We start from the raw sequence: 17976 nt of genomic DNA, 5'->3' as shown, positions 1-17976 counted from the left end.
AGGCTTGGAGTACAGGTGATTATCGTTAAGCTGAAAGCCAGGAACCTGAGTTGCCGAGGATTTATAATCTCCGCATGATGTTCAGCAGCACCTTCCACGCTCAGGAGCCACAGTGGCCGGGGGGTTGAGCAAGGCTGCAGTTGAGTGGCCAGTCTGTGAGCAAAGCCTGACCCTCAGCTGGGCTCCAGTCTACAGGTTGGGGAAGGAAGCGGGGACATCTGAGCCTCAGCTGGCCTGCCCTCAGGATGCATGTGGGGATAGCCACCTGTTAGAGGTGCGCTATCACCCCAGTTTCCAGTGAGAAAATCGAGGCTCAGACATGTTAGACTCGTGGCTCACGCTCACACGGTGAATACACACCAGGCCTGGGACTTGCACGGAGTGTTGGACTTCACGGGATTCCTGCCTTCCTCGTGCCACAGCTGCCAGCCCCTAGACCAGGGGTGGGCAAACTTTTTGACTCGAGGGCCACAATGGGTTCTTAAACTGGACCGGTGGGCCGGAACAAAAGCATGGATGGAGTGTTTGTGTGAACTAATACATGTTAACACTGCTGCTGATGAAGGAGCGGAGGGGAGAGCAAGAGAACCCTCCACTCTTTCGGCTCCGCAGGCTGGATAGAACAGCCGCGGGCCGTAGTTTGCCCACGGCTGCCCTAGACTGACTTCTGAGTGTCGGAGAACCCACGCCTACCGGAGTTTCGGTGAGCGGAGAGCGCCCTCACCCTGCTAGCCAGAGTGAGCACTCGAACCCTTCCTCACTGTTCACCCCAAAACCCAAACTTCACACCTGCAAAGCCAGGCCCGCTAAGAACAGGTCTGTGATGGTTCCACGGTGAGGCTGTGCCTGGCAGCGGCCTCCTGCCTGGGGGTTTCTGGGGCCTGGTGTCCTGAACCCCTAGTTCCTGCCCATTCCGCAAGCCTGTGCCTCCAGCTCTCTGCAGGGACTGAGCCCCCGTGTCCTTCTCATGAGTCCCCTTTGCTTAAGTCCCCAGCTGGTCCCTGTTCCCTGCCTGGAGCCTGGTCCAAAGCCACGTGGGCCGCTCCTGCGTGCTGTGCTGGTGGCCCGCCTGGGACAGAGCCTCCGAGGTGCACTGTGGCTTACCAGACCCTCAGGCGCTCCTCGGTGCCCCCTCCGGGCCCTCCCCGTGCCCCACACTGCTGTGGGCTCCTGAGGCAGAGAGAGGAAGGAGGGACCCTCCTCCAGGTCACCTGTGCTGTCCCGAGCCCCTGGACTGTGGGACAGAGGCCCTGCCCTGGTCCTTTCTGACAGCGCCTCACAGGGTGCCACACAGGGTCCCACTAATGCCTGGACACAGCCGGGGAATCCAGGCGGGGACGGGCCTAATGCTCCCCTGGGCACAGCCGAGGAGCTCGGTGTCCCTCCCGGTCAGGCTTCCTTGTCACCACGTCCTTGCGTCAAAGGCAGCTGGGTCGCTTCTCCCTTTGGGGTCACTCCTCCTCGATTTTGGTCTGACCAACCCCTCAATAGATTGCAGTTCTTAAATGCCTTAAAAAATAATTTTTCTTTTGTTTTTAAAATCTCATTTGGCTTTTTAAACTGTCCTCCACACGAGGGTGCATGGAAAGTCTGCAGGTAACTTCAGTCCCGGGATAGTTCTCCCCACCTCCCCAGCCTCTCATCGCTCAGACCTGTAGACGCTGGGACGGGTTCGCTCCCCTCTCTCTCCTAAGTGACCCAAGTCCCTAGGTGATCTCAACAAGTCCCAACTGCTACCTGCTGATCAGCCAGATTCCTATCTGCAGCCCAGACTCCTAAACTCCAGGTTCATGCGACCAACAGCTTACGCTCAAGCCCCACTGATGTCTGATAGGAATCGCAAAATTAATATGCTGAAGGACAGATTCCCAATTGCGACCCTCCTAAATCTTACATGGGATGTTTCCTGTTCCTATAATGTCTTTGCCTTGTTTGTTACAGCCAATTCCTATCACATCTGACAAACTTGTCATTCCTTGAATTTTAGTCAAATGCTTCTTCTCCAAATGCGGGAGTCAGGAGTCAGGATGGTTTGGATTCTTTTGCTCTCTTTCCACCACACCCTCCTGCCCCACCCCAGCAGGTTCTTCTCCGAGCTTCAGTAGCTCCCGGTACACACCTTGACCAGGGAACATAATTTCTGGCTCACCCATTGACCCTCGTCCAGCCCAGAGGACACACAAGTATCATAGTTGGCTCTGTATCTCCTGTGCCTCACATGAGTCTTGCCACATACATGTTCGATGAAAGTTTCAAGAAAAAAAAAATTCCAAAAGGACTCGAGCAGCGTCATATAAACAAGAATAGCTGTGAGTGGTGCTGGAAGGAGACTTGACTTGGGGAGGTGTCACACAACACAATATACAGATGATATGTTACAGAATTGTATACCTGAAACCTATAAAATATTAACCAAAGTCACGGCAATACACCCAATAAAAATAAAAAAGTACTGTAATTATAATTTGATTTTTAAATTCCACTAAGTATACTATGCCATAGCATATCAGCTAAAATTATTTGTAGGATTCAAATCAGACTTGTTCTAGGTCTGGCTTCTGATATATTTTTCATCTTCTAATAATTTTTACCTATTAGTTCAAAGTCCTTTCTAAGGGGAGGTCATATTTGGAAAGAAATGGAAGTCTTTTTAAGGCAATATTTGTCTTCTGTCTGACAAACATTTCATCACTGACTTGGTTTCAATGGGGCCTGAGCCCGGGGTGGCGGAATCCTGTGCTGAGGTTACTGTGGGTCCTAGCAGGTCCTTAGTCACAGGCTTACCTGGCAGCCAAGCTGTGGCGTCCCTCTGTTAGTCAATGTCAGGGTGCAGCAAAATGTAGTCAGAGGTTTCACTGAGAGAGAGGGAGAGAGGGGGAAAGGGAGGGAGAGAGAAGATTGATTGATTAGCGCCCTCTGGTGGCACACATTTCTTACTGCTGAACTGTTTCAAAACACTATCCATGCTCATTATTTTGGGGAGTCATCTAAAGTTTTGATAAGTATTTTTGCACGATATTTTCAGGGAAGTCCCATAACCTCTTCCAAAATGACATCCTCCCCTTTTTCTTCTTGTAACTTATGGGCTATTTGGTAGATACGGAACCCAGACTTCGGAAGGGAAAGCCAGTGCGGGGCTGGGCGGGTGCCCCTGGGCCATGGACACTGTGGTCTCAGGGCCTGAAAAGGACCGTGTGAGACTGTGTTACAGGTCTCAGTGAAGTGGATGTCCCTTCTCGGGTTCAAGGCTAGTCTTCCTACCTTGCTTTGGACCTCATTCCCACTGCTTCTTCCGGTATCGGTGCCTTGTCAAATAGCTCCTCTCTCCCGTACCTCCAAACTCTACTTCCTCTTAAAATTCAGGTCACATGTCAGTTACTTGAAGGATCTACTCTCAGTGAGGAACCCATACTCTTAATATGAATGCTATTTGCATGTTGTGGACAGTCTTTTGTAACTCAGTGAAATAATGAAAATTTCAGCTACTGGTAGACAGAGAAAGGCCCGGATTTTATCAAATCACAGTCACTCAGGGATCCTTATTCTTTTATCTGGTCCTGCTTTAGTTGCTTCTGAAAAGGTAAGCCCACAATTAATTACATTCACAGCGTCAAGTTCCTAGTTTAAAATTTTGATTAGGTTGAAATCCACTGTGCCAGGAAGAATTAGACCTGGAGGATATAAATGGGCTGGTATTTCAGGTCTTACCACTACTTTCCTTGATGCTCCCTGAGTACAGGGTTTTAAGTATCATCTGCATTTACAGTATCGCTAGATTATAAACCACTATATACAGTCTAGCTGATTCTATTCCTTAAGCATAGTCAGGTCAGGTGTTAATGTGAATGAGATCAGTGATTTGGGTATTGTTAAGCTTGATGATCTCAGAGGTTGGACTAGGCTAGGCCTTAGAGGTAACAGGCACAGTAATACTATTGTTTTCTTTGAGCAAGATGAACTAAAAATTACCTTTAAGCCCGGTCTTCACCTTCCTATAACATCAAGGAACGTGACACAATCAGCCAAACCAAAGGAAACATTCTCTGGATGTGGGAGACGGAAGACTGTCAGTTATTTTAAGAGGCAAATTTGTTCTGTAACAGGAAGAAGATTGAACTGTGTTGTCATCACTGGGTACAAATGAAGGGTAAACAAAGACTCTTCACTTAAAGAACATCTTTATTTGATCTTTAATATACAATATTACCTTTAATTTATAAAAATCACATACAGAGGACATGACTGGAAATCAGTTCAGGAGCGGTCAGTGGGTACTGATTCAAGAGGTTACACTTACCCCAGTTAAATAGTTTAAGAAAAATTCTATCAGTGAATTTGAGACCAGCAGAATTGAGCAACGGCATTTCAACTTCCAAATCCAGTAATTAAAACTGGGGATACTTTAATTAACCCAACAAAAGCTAACTTCTAAATTTCCTAAAAAATAATTTTCCCCGAGCTGAGCTTGTCTCCATGGAAGTTTCTGGTATGCAATCTGCAGTCCAATTCTGCAGTATGCCAATAGCTGCAAGACATTTGCAGTGGCTTAGAATCCTCCGTGTGTGGGTTTATGTGTTTGTCATCTCACTCACTTTCACACTGAGCTGCAGTGACCTGCATAGTGTGTTGGACCTAGAGAGGGAGCTCATTTACAATGTGTGCTCCCTGTCCCTCTGACTACAGGCTTCCCCTCCTCTAGAATTTCCAAAAATCATGAAATGTTTGATAAACTTCTTAGTGAGAGATCTATTAGCTCAGGATGATCAGTGCATTGCAATGTATCTACGGGGAATATGGTGCTGTCATCTCATGAGTTCTGCTGGGCTCAAGCAAAGTTTAAAATGTTCAACGTGAAGTGTAATGTTGAGATTGAGAGGTACCTGAATTTAAATCTGATGCATATCGACATTCTGAAATAATGCTAAGGACTAGTGAAGGGCTTCAGGAGAGTTACGCCGAGGAGGAGGAGGAAGGGAGCTGACCTTTGGCTACATCTTCTCAGATGTGGGCAGGTCTAGAGGGAGCAGGGGCAGGACCCTTCTGCAGTCTAAAAGGGCAATAGTGGCTGCCAAATGGCACATAACCCATTTTCTGCTGCTGAAAAATTTTCAAGATCGGATTCTGCAGCACAAAGGTCAGCGATCCAATCGTACAGTTGGAGGACTAGAAGCACTCAAGCGGAGGGGTTTCTGCAGCCCCAGTAATCCGGAGTCTTGGGCCCAAGGTCAATGAGCAGGCAGAACTTAGCGAGGATTACTATTTCGACACCACAGAAACACTTCGTTTTACCTGGGACTCCGTAAGTGTGGCATTAAATGATAAGGCAAGGCCCGTAGGTGGCTGACAGCACACCCCAGGAACAAAAAATGTGCCTCCCTCATGATAGCTGCATCATGAAACCTGAACAGACTCCACAGGAGCGTATCTATTTTCAAGATAACAAAATATATAGCTTTAGGTGACACAAATACATGCAATCTTACACACACCCATCTTTTCGCTTTAAAAATGAATTACAGAACTCAAATACAAAGAAAAGATGCAATCAAATATTGCAGGGTCTTACACAAATTAAACTTTGGGATCAACATTAACAACTGTGACCCGTGGGCAAAATCATAGCCCTCCACATTTTTGTAAATAAAGTTTTATTGGAACACTGCTATGCCCCTTCATTTACATACTGTCTATATCTGCTTTCCTGTTTCAGCAGCAGAAGTGAGTAGCAGAGACAGAGACTGGATGGCTCACAAATAAATATTTGTCTAGACCTTTACAGAAAAGCTTGCTGAGCCATAGCCAAAAGGAACATCCCCATCATGACCTAAATGAGCCAAAGGAACAGGAAATCACCACCACCAATGTTCTTGAACCAGAATAAGTGCATTAAAATATCTCCAGACCATTCTGGGTTATTCCAATATTCTGCTTAGTTGTGCAGCCAAACCCAATGAACAATTGTGTTTATTAGTTAATACACAGTATTAAAAATCTCTCTGTATAATTGTATTTTTGTATAAATTTATGTAAAAAGTGGATACGATATGAGCTAGCCAATTTGAGGGGAAAGAAACCTAAGGAAAAATAAGAACTCAAAATACTATTACTGGGAACTATTATTTGGAACTTAGAATTAGGTTAGTATATTTTTCTTTATATTTAACAGCATGGAACAACCACTAGTAGGACACACAGCAGAGCAAAAACAATACACAACCGCAAGTTTTACCCATGAATTATGTGCCAAGATTTCTGAATAGAAAATAACCAGCATTTCTAGAAAACATTAATTTTTAATTATCTAATTAAAGTGATTTAGCAAAATAAGAATGTTTGCACTTATTTCCAAATATTTTAGTCCAAGTTGCATCAGAAATCAAATATTTCTTTGACATTTTCCAAGAGATGTTAGTTATTAACTACAATTATAGCTACTGGGATTATATAGTAACACATTGTTTAAAATATAAACAACTTCTTTTACTCTTAATTTCAATGAAATATAAAATGCAGCATTTTGAAACGTGATTCATACTGGGAAACATCTGAAATGGTATGAACTCCTCATACAGAGAATGCCACTGGAACCACAAGTGTTCTAATGCTGGAAAGCGCCTCGCATGCTGCTGGCACGCATCATTCTCTCCCTCACTCATGCATTCACTCAGAGAAATCCAGGCTTAAGGAGACACTGCCTCGTGAGAATGGCAAGCACAGTCATTTACTGGCATACTTGTAGTTTTGACAAAGACTTTGGCAACAGAGAGTAACGACGAGATGATCAAAATTTCAAACTGATAGGTTAAAATCTACCCAACGAAGGCCTGGATTGCCCTAGCTGACACCACAGAAAATCAGGGTCAACATTCCACAAAAGGAACACGTTCCCTCAGTTACAAATCAACATCTGCTCAGAGACAGGAAGGAGCTGGTGTCAGAGACACCAAACAGCATATGCCCACCGGGAAGGAAGAAGCCTCTACCTGGGGGACTGACTTTTCTGCACTGAGTCTTCTTTTTGGTTAGGGCAATGGTTGGCAAACTGTGGCTCGCGAGCCACATGCGGCTCTTTGGCCCCTTGAGTGGGGCTCTTCCACAAAATACCGACTTCTGCACATGGGCCACGAAGTTTCAATCGCACTGTATGTGCGCGCCCGCACGTGGTATTTTGTGGAAGAGCCACACTCAAGGGGCCAAAGAGCCGCATGTGGCTCACGAGTCGCAGTTTGCCGACCACTGGTTAGGGCCACATTCTCTTGGCCTTAACAACTTTACCTTGTTTTGAACAAAAGGTGTGATTCTAAAACTGTAAAAGAAATAAAGGTAGAACGTAGAGGGGTATTCCAACATCTGTTTTTTTCCTTGGTGCCTACTCTTTGAGGAGACACCTGGTAAAGACATTTCTAGGCTCTTTGCAAAAGGTTTTATACATGTAATGAGTTATTTAACCTCAGAAATAGGCCTGCAAAATGCAAAGGACTATCAAGGACAGAAGGAAGTAAAGAATACTCTTGGAAACTAAGCAGAATATGGCATAAGGATTGATCTCAGAGGAAATGATTTTAAAAATCCATAAAAAAATCAAACATGACACTGGCAAGTCATTTGCAGCCGACTTTAATTTAATCGCCTTTGGTATCCAGAAGGAAAAGCTGGATGCATCGCTATAAGCTCACAAGGAAGGCAGGGGAGTGGTGAAGACCCTCCCACTGTCCCTCTCAGATTCTTTGCTTGTACACTTCTTTGCCTTCTTTTACGCTCAGTCAACAGAGCCCTTCGGGAGTGAGGGTTGTGTCTTATTCCTTGAAAACTTCCTGGGGAACCCAGAAGGGCCTCTTACTCTGAATTCTTCTGAACTAAGCAAGGAAGGGTTCCTTGCCATCTACACAGCTGTTCTGGGTCGTTGTCAACTCAAGTTTTTAATTTTTTAGAACCAAATACTTTATTTCCCTTTCTCTTCTGAAGTGACAGGCATCTACCCTTCTCATTTAAAATCTTAATTTTCAAGTAGTAAAAGATATTACAATTTCAAAATATGAGCTAAAATCAAACTCTCTTAAAGACTTAAATAATATACCTGGCTCCACATCCTTATTTTCTATGTATACTGAAAAACTTGGAGTGGTTATCATTATTGATCATTTGCTGAAATGTGAAGACTGACTGATTACTTGTGGGATAAGATGATTACCCTTAGAAAATATTTAATTATATGAATTTGTAAATCTTTTCCCAATTTAAATCTACATGCCCATGAAAGGTTAAAAATAAGTATCAAAATAAGGGAATAAGCCTTCAGAATTTCAAGGTAGGCTTCTTGCACATTGTTTCATGAAATCTTCAAATTCAGACTAGGTATTAGACTAATTATACTACTCTCAACTTTTATTATCAATGGGAGCTATTTGTATTAAATATAAAGAAGAAAAAGTGTCTTGCACTATGACATAAATTCAAGGGACAGAAAATTCATAAGCATTAGACATTTATCTTACAATATAGTTCTTGATAAAATTTAAGTTCTTCCCCCAAATATAAAGAAATAATTTATTTAAAAAGAATTATCTTTGCAAAATCTATTGATGGTATGAGAAAATCCTTTAGCTCTATCCCAAATTCAATGTAATATGATAAATTACATTTTACTTTTATCACTAAAAATTACTTTGCAGCTATTTTGGTTCACTCTTTGGGTTCCTTTAAATATCCTTGGAGAAAATAAAAGTTAAATTTATTTTTACATAAGAATATTTTTGAAAAGCTCAGTCATCTGATGAGATAATAAAGGATCCCGTGTCCTCATTTCAGATAGACTACTTAAGGACATTTTACTGTGTGTATTTTGTTTTTGATTTAATAAGCTGTGAAAGTAATTTAGCTCATCAAGGAAATTCAGAGCTGCATAACAGTATAATGCATTTTGCCCAGCTACATAAATAAAGTTGCAAGCTGAGGGATTCCACTAAGTTTACAATGAGGTTAAAATGTACTTGGTAGATTTGCTGGTTTGGAAAAATAGCCTCCTACCAAAAATAACCAACGCTTTCTCTTAGAACAGGTTTCAAGGCAACAAACTGGCACTTCCTCCAGTTTTTGTCATGCTACCAACACTAGACTGAACAACATGCACCAAATCCCCAACCCAGGCTCACAAGCAGTGGTCATGACAAACAGCTTCAATGATTCCATATGGAGACAAAGACTTGAAGAATATTCTTTGTAAGATCACACCCCCAGAGAAAATTAAATTTAACCAAGAAATTTCAATGGAATGGATTGGGACTTGAAATGGTTGCCAGTCTGGTCATCCAACGGGGAACTTGAAAATTCAGACAGGGGTAAGTATTTCTGTTTCTTTTCCGAGTCTTCTTGCTGCTGATCCAGTTACAGTTTTTTGGTTCTTGTTGATTTTAGTTCATTCCATTATTAAAAATGGAGAAATGGGGCTAAACGATGCGTAAATATTTGATTTGAAAGCTGCTCCACTTGTGGAGGAGGCAAATGGAAACTGGTGCCAAGGCCATCTCGGACTCCTGAAGACGCTCCACACGCTGGCTTATTCTTAGGAAGTCAAGCCTCCAGGTTCCTGGACTCTAAAAACAGTATCGGAGAGTAACTGGCCTAATTTCTCAAGTGACCATCTCATTAAGAATCTGAGCAGACCAGGTCTTCATCCTACACACACCGGAGTATGTTTTGGTCAGGTATAAAACGGAATTATTTCAAAGTTGAGATATCTACAAGTTGAAAGTCTGTGGGAGCGAGGCATGTTTCACCCTGCCATGCTGACGTAGAGGTTCAGGTTTTCGGAAGTCCCCTCTCCAGACTCCTCTGTAGGGTCCATGTAAACAAAACACAGGTGAGAATGGTCTTTCTGGAGCTGCTTTCATCGAACAGCAGGATTTCCTGAAAGTGTGGTGTTGGCTAAATGCAACACGGGCAGAGGGTGCGCCTCTGTGTTGAACACCCAGTGGTCTAAAGGTAAAAGGTCATCCCCGGAGAACAGCAGATACAAATACCTGGAAAGAAAAGGAGCGCCCATTAGAATTCCACGAGAAGATCCCCTGGTCCAGTTAGAATGAGAGGACACCAGGAACTACTCTGAGTAGCTTTAGTTGCTCCAACACATCAGAGGACAAACCCCAGCCACTCAAACGATCTAAAGCAAAAACCCTGTGCTCCAGAATAGCGCATAGGAAAACCCATGAGCTGCACAACGAGAGCTCTGAAATAAGAGGTTAAGGAACAGGTTCACATACCTGTTTGAAGCACATAAAACAATGCTGTAAAATGGCATAAGACAAATCACTTCATAATTTTCAGACATTCTTTTAAACATTACATCAGTCACATGTTTTGGCAGCTTACATAGCATAACTAGAAGTCCATTAACTGACATTGGTAAATAAATACTGAAGTAAATAAGTACATTATTAGGACACAGCAAGAACTTTTATACACTAATATATTAATAGTTTTTTCAGGTGCTGCCAACTATTTAATAGAAGTTTCAGAAACATGGATGTATAGGAGGAGGCTTAAAAATTATTAACCTCTTTTCATGGGTAATGGCATTGTTTCTAGGAAGGCAAGGATTCCTGACCTCTCCACAAGAAATGCAAGCCACAGTGACCACTTAGAAATAAAAAATGACAGATTTAACACACACAATGATTCTTACCTATTATGCTGGGCAAATTCCAATCCGAATTCTACTAGGGGTTCATGAAAGTGAGCACAAAAATCTAACCATATAGAGTCAGGAAATCTGGGTTCTAACTCCTGACCTTAGTAGCAACTAGCTGGCCTTACAAGGCTGCAGTAAAGAATTCCTTTACAGTATTTTAGCTAAAATTTATTTTAAAAACCGGGACTTTAATATTTTTTCTGATTACTGTTACGATTCTGGATGACAAGAGACTGCGTATCAACTTGTAACTGGTAAAGCTGGAACAGGGAGTCACAGGCTTCAATCCCATTCTGTGACCCGAGACCTGCTTGACTGATTTGTTCACCGGCTGCAGGCAGAGACATGAGAACTGAAAGACAGCCACAGAAGAGCCTCTGCTGGGTCTGCTCACTGTGTGGAGAACAGAAGCACACGCTCTTGGGGTTCGTGTACACACATGTCTGGGATGCTATGGCCACACCGGCCAGGGCAAGATGCTATTATTTTTTAAAAAGGACCTTAATATTACCATAGTGGGTTGAATAGTGCACCCCCCACCCCAATTTTTTTCCAACTAAAGCCCAAAAATGTGATCTTATTTGGAAATAGGGCCTCAAGGATCTGGAAATGAAATCACTCTGGACTTAGGAGGGCCCTAATTCCAGGGACTTACACCTTTACAAGGAAAGGAGGGCGAGATTTGGAGCCAGAGACACACAGGGAAGACAGAGGCAAAGACTGCAGCACTGCTGCCTGGTCCAGGGTTTGGAACAAGACTGACCCCTTCAGGCAGAGTCAAACAATGCATGGAGAGCAGGAGCTGACACAAGACTTCAATAACATACCAGTGCACACTTAAAAATTTGTACCAAAGTCAGTATTTAAAGTAATACAGCTAAACAACTCTTTTTAACTTCGGATTATAAATTCAGAAGAGGATGATCAAGGACATGGTATACTATTACTGATTTAAATTTAAGATTTTTAACCCAGAGTTTAAAAATAGAACAATTGGAGAATGATCTTTGCTGTGAAAATTGAGAAAAGTCTACAATCTAATTCAGCTACCAGACTACTAGATACTCTTTTCTTCTAATAAAGATTTTTTTGAAACTGTACTTCAAGGTAAGAAATAACACATTACCAATGACACTGACTGGAGCCTGTAGGTAAATAAAAAGGTGCTATTAAGTACTTCAGTTTCACTGGGTGTCTTGGTTACCTTTAGAGCTATTTTTAAATGCTGCTCACATCTCTTTTAGCTTTCTCTTACATAAAGACGAGACACTCGCCCTAGCTGGTTTAGCTCAGGGATAGAGCATCGGCCTGCAGACTAAGGGGTCCCAGGTTCGATTCCAAGTCAGGGCACATGCCTGGGTTATGGGCTCAATCCCCAGTAGGAGGCATGCAGGAGGCAGCCGATCAATGATTCTCCCATTATCATTGATGTTTCAATCTCTCTTCCTCTCCCTTCCTCTCTGAATCAATAAAAATATATATTAAAAAAAGAAAAAAAAGATGAGACACTCAAGGGAGGTGTTGCCAGATCATCAACACAGTGTTAGTGGTAACAAGAAACGTTTTCAGAAAGAGGTCAACCAAGTCTGAGGAGAAGCATTTAAGTGTCTATAGAGAAAAGGTAAGGCTGAAAGAACCCACCACCAAGTTAATGTACTCTTACTTAATCCTCTGTTTATTTATCAAACAAGCCTGAGGACTCGTTTATTCTTTTCACAACTACAATGGCAATGTCGGGCATATTATGCATAGATGTTACAACTCTAAAAAGGCTTGCATTAAGGACTACAAAGAACGCATAAGAAAAATACTGTTTGAAAAATAACTTACTTAAAACTTCATTTATACTTCTACTATTTAAATGATGTTTTTAGAACTGACTGGCTAGAAATCAAATTAAATTGAAGATAATCAGTGGAAATTATATTCTAAAAGATGATGCATTAAAACATATAATCATTAATCTCCTCAAAATATCAGCCCCTCTCTAACTTTCCCCACATCTTCTGTCACATCTTAAAGTTGTTTTCTGGGGGGAAGGGGTGAGGAAGAAAAAAGATGGAAAGAAAGATGGGCATATTATAGATTCCAGTGCAAAATACAAATGCAGTGTTTAAAGATTAACTGAAGAAGGCAGACATTTCTGGTATGCTGGGATGGATTAGCTTGTCCTGAGATGTCAGGGAGCTAAAGGGAATTCATGCCCCTCTGCCTTTAGGGGTCAAATAAATTAGGATGATTTTGCCTTTAAAAGACAGGATTCTAAACCACACAAACAATTGGGTTTATCTGCCAAACAAACAGTCCAGAGGCAGGTGGTAACAAAGGCTGGTTAAGTCAGCAGTAGAACATAATCAGAGCTCCCAGTTTTGTAAAGGTTAATGACATCCAAAGTTTCCTGGTGCCAAAAGACCTTATCTGGGAAAACTTGTAATTATCCCTTTGATATGTATATAAATCTTTTTACAAGCAAAATAAACCTCTTGCCAGTTTTACAATCCAGAAACATTTTCCTCAAAGGCCAGGGTGCTGTCTTTGAAATGTAAACATTAAGGAAAATAGCACCCCAATCTCTTAGTCACTATGGGAGGGTAGTGTAGGTGCCTTTTTCAAAGCTGTAATTAAGATGGAAGTATTATATTTCCTTTTGGATAAAGGCAATTAACTAACACGGATGACCACCCCAGTTACCATGTGAATTTAGAATAAACTGTACAGCGAATGGTGCTGTGGAGAAAGCGTTCTTATCACCTATCTTCAGCACAGGTGCCTAATGGATTGTACCTAACCTGGATATGTGGAAAGGCCAGATTTCTTCCTGTCTTTGCATTGGGCCTGTGACGCAAATGGCAGTCTGGATTCATGCTTATTCACAGTAAAAATGTTTTCTTTCTCTGCTACATTTGTGGAAAGGACTTTCTGAGTTGGCAGATTATGTTCTTTAATTTTTTCCCCAGTAATCAGGATCTTAGTAATATTCTTGACGTTTTCCTCAGAATTGTAAGAGGCTCCATGCCTTACATCTCCACACAAAAAGTCCAAAGTCAGAAAGTAAAGGCAGACGTCTCTTCAGGTGTGGGTCTACTTTGTCATTCTAATAGGAGTGTAGTGGTGTCTCACTGTAGTTCTAATTGCACTAATGACATTGAGCACTTTTTTTTTCATGAGCTCATTTGTCATCTTTATAATCTTCTTTAGTGAAGTAGACACTTCAACTCTTTTTCTCCATTTTAAATTGGGTTGCATGTTATCTTATTATCAACATATAGTCTAGACACTTTTCATTGTTTCATTTAATTTTCTTTCATTATTTTTCAAACATCTTTCAAAGAGCAGATGTTTTTCATTTTTAGATCAATTGATCAATTCCTTTTTTTATGGTTTATGCTTTTGATGCAGTATCTTAAACTTTTGCCCACCATAAGGTCACAAAAACTTTCTCCTATGTTTTCTACTAAAAGTTCTATTTTTTTAGGTTTTCAATTTTGATCTATGATCCATTTTGAGCTGATTTTTTGTATATACATATAGAAATGAAATTACTTCAGCACCTTTTCCTGAAAACACTATCTTTTCTCACGTCACTGTCTCTGTACCTTTGTTAAAAATCAGTTGTCCATAAATGTATTGAGTTCTTCCCACCCAGGATTCTCTATTCTGTTCCACTGATATATATATAATTTTTTTGAAGCACTCTGATATTTGTATAATGATATCTATATCTATATCAGAGTGCTTCAATCACTATAGCTTTATAATAAGTCTTAAAATCAGGTAGTGTTAGGCTTTCAACTTCGTTCTTTTTAAACTTGTTTTGGTAATTCCAGGTTCTTTGCATTTCCATATGAAATTTAGAAACAGTTATTAATTTTTACAAAAAAGTCTCCCATGATTTTTTTGAGTTGTCTTTTTTTCTAGTGAATCATTGGGATAATGCTGGTTAATAAAATTATGTAAGTTTCAGGTGTACAATTCTATAAACATTATCTGTATATTGTATTGTGTGTTCACCACCCAAATCAAGCCTCCATCCATCACCATTTATCCCCCTATACTCTCTTCTACCTCCCCCACCGCCTTTCCCTCTGGTAATCACCCTAGTGTTGTCTGTGTCTATGAGGGTTTTCTTTGCTTAACCCCTTCACCTTTTATCACCCAGCCCCACAATCCCCACCCCTTCTGACAGCTGTCAGTCTGTTCTCTATCCATTAGTCTGTTTCTATTTTTAGTCCATTTTGTTCATTAGATTTCCCATATGAGTGAAATCATATGGTACTTGTTCTTCTCTGACTTATTTCACTTAGCATAATCCTCTCCAGGTCCATCATGCTTCCTGTGATTTTGAGTGTAAATGCAATGAATCTATAAATCAACTTGGGCAGAATTAAGAAAGAACTTAAATACATATATATAATACTTGTGTCAAAAATCTCTAAACTAAACCCGATCATAAGGAGACACGGATATATATCTGAGGGACATTCTTCAACGCCATTAGTCTAAATACTTTCATCAATGTCACAAAAGATGAAAAGCAAGGAAACTTTGTTCTAGGTTAAAGAAGACTAAGGAGACATGGCAACAAATGATCCTCTGGGGGTTAAGAAATTAGTTTAAAGTACATTATTAGAACAACTGAGAAATTTGAAAATGGACTACATATTAAACAACAGTATCATATGAATGTTAAATTTTCCCCAGTGTGATAACTGTACTGTGATTACACAGGGTTATGCCCTTTCCTTAAAACACTTGTGTAAGTATCAGAAATCTGGTAACTCAAATTATACAGCAAACATTTTTAAAAAATAAATAGTAAAACTGTGTGTGTGTGTGTGTGTGTGTGTGTGTACACATATATACAGGGGTGTGGTAATGTTAACAATAGGTAAATCTAGGTGATACACAAATACTCATTGTATTTTATTCTTACAATTTTTCTGGTCTTAAAAAAATAAAAGAAGAACTCTTAAATAATTTGGGTCAAATTCAACAGTTTACAGATGTGATTAACTCAAAGCAAAGAAATTTTATTTTGACATGTTCACTCAGCTAGGTCGTAGCAAGTATATAACTAAAGCTCCTGTGGTTTTATTTGCCAGTCCAGAGTTCTTTCAGCTAGCTCAGAGCCTCAGGCCCAATCACACAGGATAAATCAAAAACCGAAATGACTGTTAGACGTAGGGAACTGACTACCAATCAGATGTTCTAAACTACCTCAGCAGTAATAAGGGTGTGGCTTAGTGTCAACTGCAGATATGGAAAGGAGAAGCAAAATAAAAAAGCAACGTAACAGGAATCATAAAGACTTAGTGATATATTAGAAGGAAAAAAGAAATAACTCTATAATGCACAAACTGAAAAGATGGGAAAAATCAGAGCAGTAGGAATAATAAAAATAATTGAAATAAGATGGCCATTAGGATGAGACACCTTGTTTGACACACAGAAATTTTAATAATATACCAAAATTTAAGCTAGAAATATACTAGCATGTAAACTTTAGGAGGGTAGAAATTTTTGTCCTTTTTGTCTACTGATTTATCCTCAAGTAACCTGAACAATATCTGAAAAATAAACATTTTTTTTAAACAAAGTGACACTTTATGGGGCATTCAGGTACAGATAGACAGGAAATAGAAATATTAAGCAAAGAGAGAGTATCAAGAGCTATTTATTCTGTAGTCTTTAGGGAAGTGGACATATTTAAGGTCTCCACCTCTTCCTGCCTGAGGTTTTGAGTATAAGCCCAAATAATAAAGTTGTCTTTTTTTCCTTTTTCATTGTTCTCTTTACGTTTATGTTTATGGGAATCTCCAATGAGGGGATGGATGACTAGGGTCATGCACTCTCCAAAAGACCGTGAATACTAACAGATTTTACTAGTAGTGCAGGTGTGGTTTCCAGAACAGCATCATCCACATCGCCTAGGAGCTTGTCAGAAATGCAAATTCTTAGGTTCCACCCTAGGCCTACTGAGTCAGAAACTGCGAGGATGACCCAGTTACCTGTGTTTTAAGAAGTCTTCCAGGTGATTCTAATGCACACTAAAGAACAAGGAAAAATAAAGGTACTAAACTCTCATTTGACTAAATATCTGCCTCAAATATCTACCTCTGCCATTCTTCTAGAGATGCAGCTAAATATTAAAGATGTAAAACTTTTTAAAAGGCCTCCACTTACTTTAACGTTTCAGCGAGAAAGAAGCTCTGCTGCACATCATCATGGGCAGGAGTCGAGGAATAAACATCCTTCACCCCAGAGAACCCACCGCTGACTCGGCAATACTTCTCAATAGCCTGTGAAAGAGATCAGACAAAAGAATCAAGGACACAAATTTCAAGTTTGGAAGGTCAAGTTAAGGGACCCTGTCAAAAGTTCACAGAGCTCTATATGAGAATTTGGCAGTTTAAGAATACAATTTATTATCAAATGAAAATAGTTTCTTCTGGAAAAACTGACTGAGGTATCCTGTTTCCTGTGGAATTTCTCCCTATTCAAAACTCTTTAATCTTTTTAAGACATCTTATACATTCCTAACTTAGGAGTCAAATTTAAGTCATTCACACTGGATTTGAGACCTGTATGACACAACAAAGTCTCACTAATTCTGACAAATCGAGAGGGAGGCCAATCTGAATTAAAATTTTTAAATGCAATTTTATATCTTCCAAGGATAAACAATAATCCAAAAATGCTAAAAAAAAAAAAAAAGCATTACTTAGAAGCTCTACATAATAATAGCAATGAGATAATATTTACTGTTTGTGTGTCTGTCTATATGGGCTATTAAAAGCAAAATTCTAACTCCTGTTAATTCAAATTTGGACAGATATGGGTTAAAGTTTGAGTTTGTCAAACCTCTTTTTAATGGATAAGAGTAGGGCCATATGTTAAGAAGCTGTGCAGAGAAAAAGGACCTTAGAAACAGGACAAATTATCCTAGTGTTTCTCATTGAGAGGATACTTCTACCCAAACCCTTCACCCCTAATTCAGATCTATCTTCCTTATTCCTCTAAATAAGAACCCTTAAATATTAGGGAACATTCAAGTCAGACACATTGCAGGATTACTTTACCTGTCTATTGCCCCTATGGAAAATACTGTTTGATTTACATAAGCTTTAGTAAGCCACTGCTACTGACACATGTATGTGCCCCATTCCTGAGACACTGTAGCAACAGCCTGGCTATCTTCTCAACTGCAGCACAGTTTCACTAGCAGCTCCGTTCCCAACTCTGGACCCAGGTGGAAAGGCAGCACCAACAAATGCTGCCTCTGCTCCTGT

General features: G+C 40.6%; 1 protein-coding gene across 1 annotated transcript in view; it reads right to left on the bottom strand.

Moving 5' to 3' along the window:
- Positions 1-7607: 7607 nt before the first annotated feature.
- The window catches only part of MAN1A2 (mannosidase alpha class 1A member 2), a 67676-nt gene continuing 57307 nt past the window's right edge, over positions 7608-17976 (bottom strand). Inside the window, exons 12-13 of the mRNA XM_081112049.1 lie at positions 16871-16986; positions 7608-10019 (exon numbers count right to left, since the gene is read on the bottom strand). Coding sequence (XP_080968175.1) covers positions 9887-10019; positions 16871-16986 — 249 coding nt within the window. The 3' untranslated portion in view covers positions 7608-9886. The remainder of the gene's footprint in view (positions 10020-16870; positions 16987-17976) is intronic.

Source organism: Myotis nattereri (genome assembly GCF_964212035.1).
Source record: "Myotis nattereri genome assembly, chromosome: 18".
NCBI lineage: Eukaryota > Metazoa > Chordata > Mammalia > Chiroptera > Vespertilionidae > Myotis > Myotis nattereri.
The sequence above is the reverse complement of the archived record's forward strand: the minus strand, read 5'-3'. Positions and strand labels throughout refer to the sequence as shown.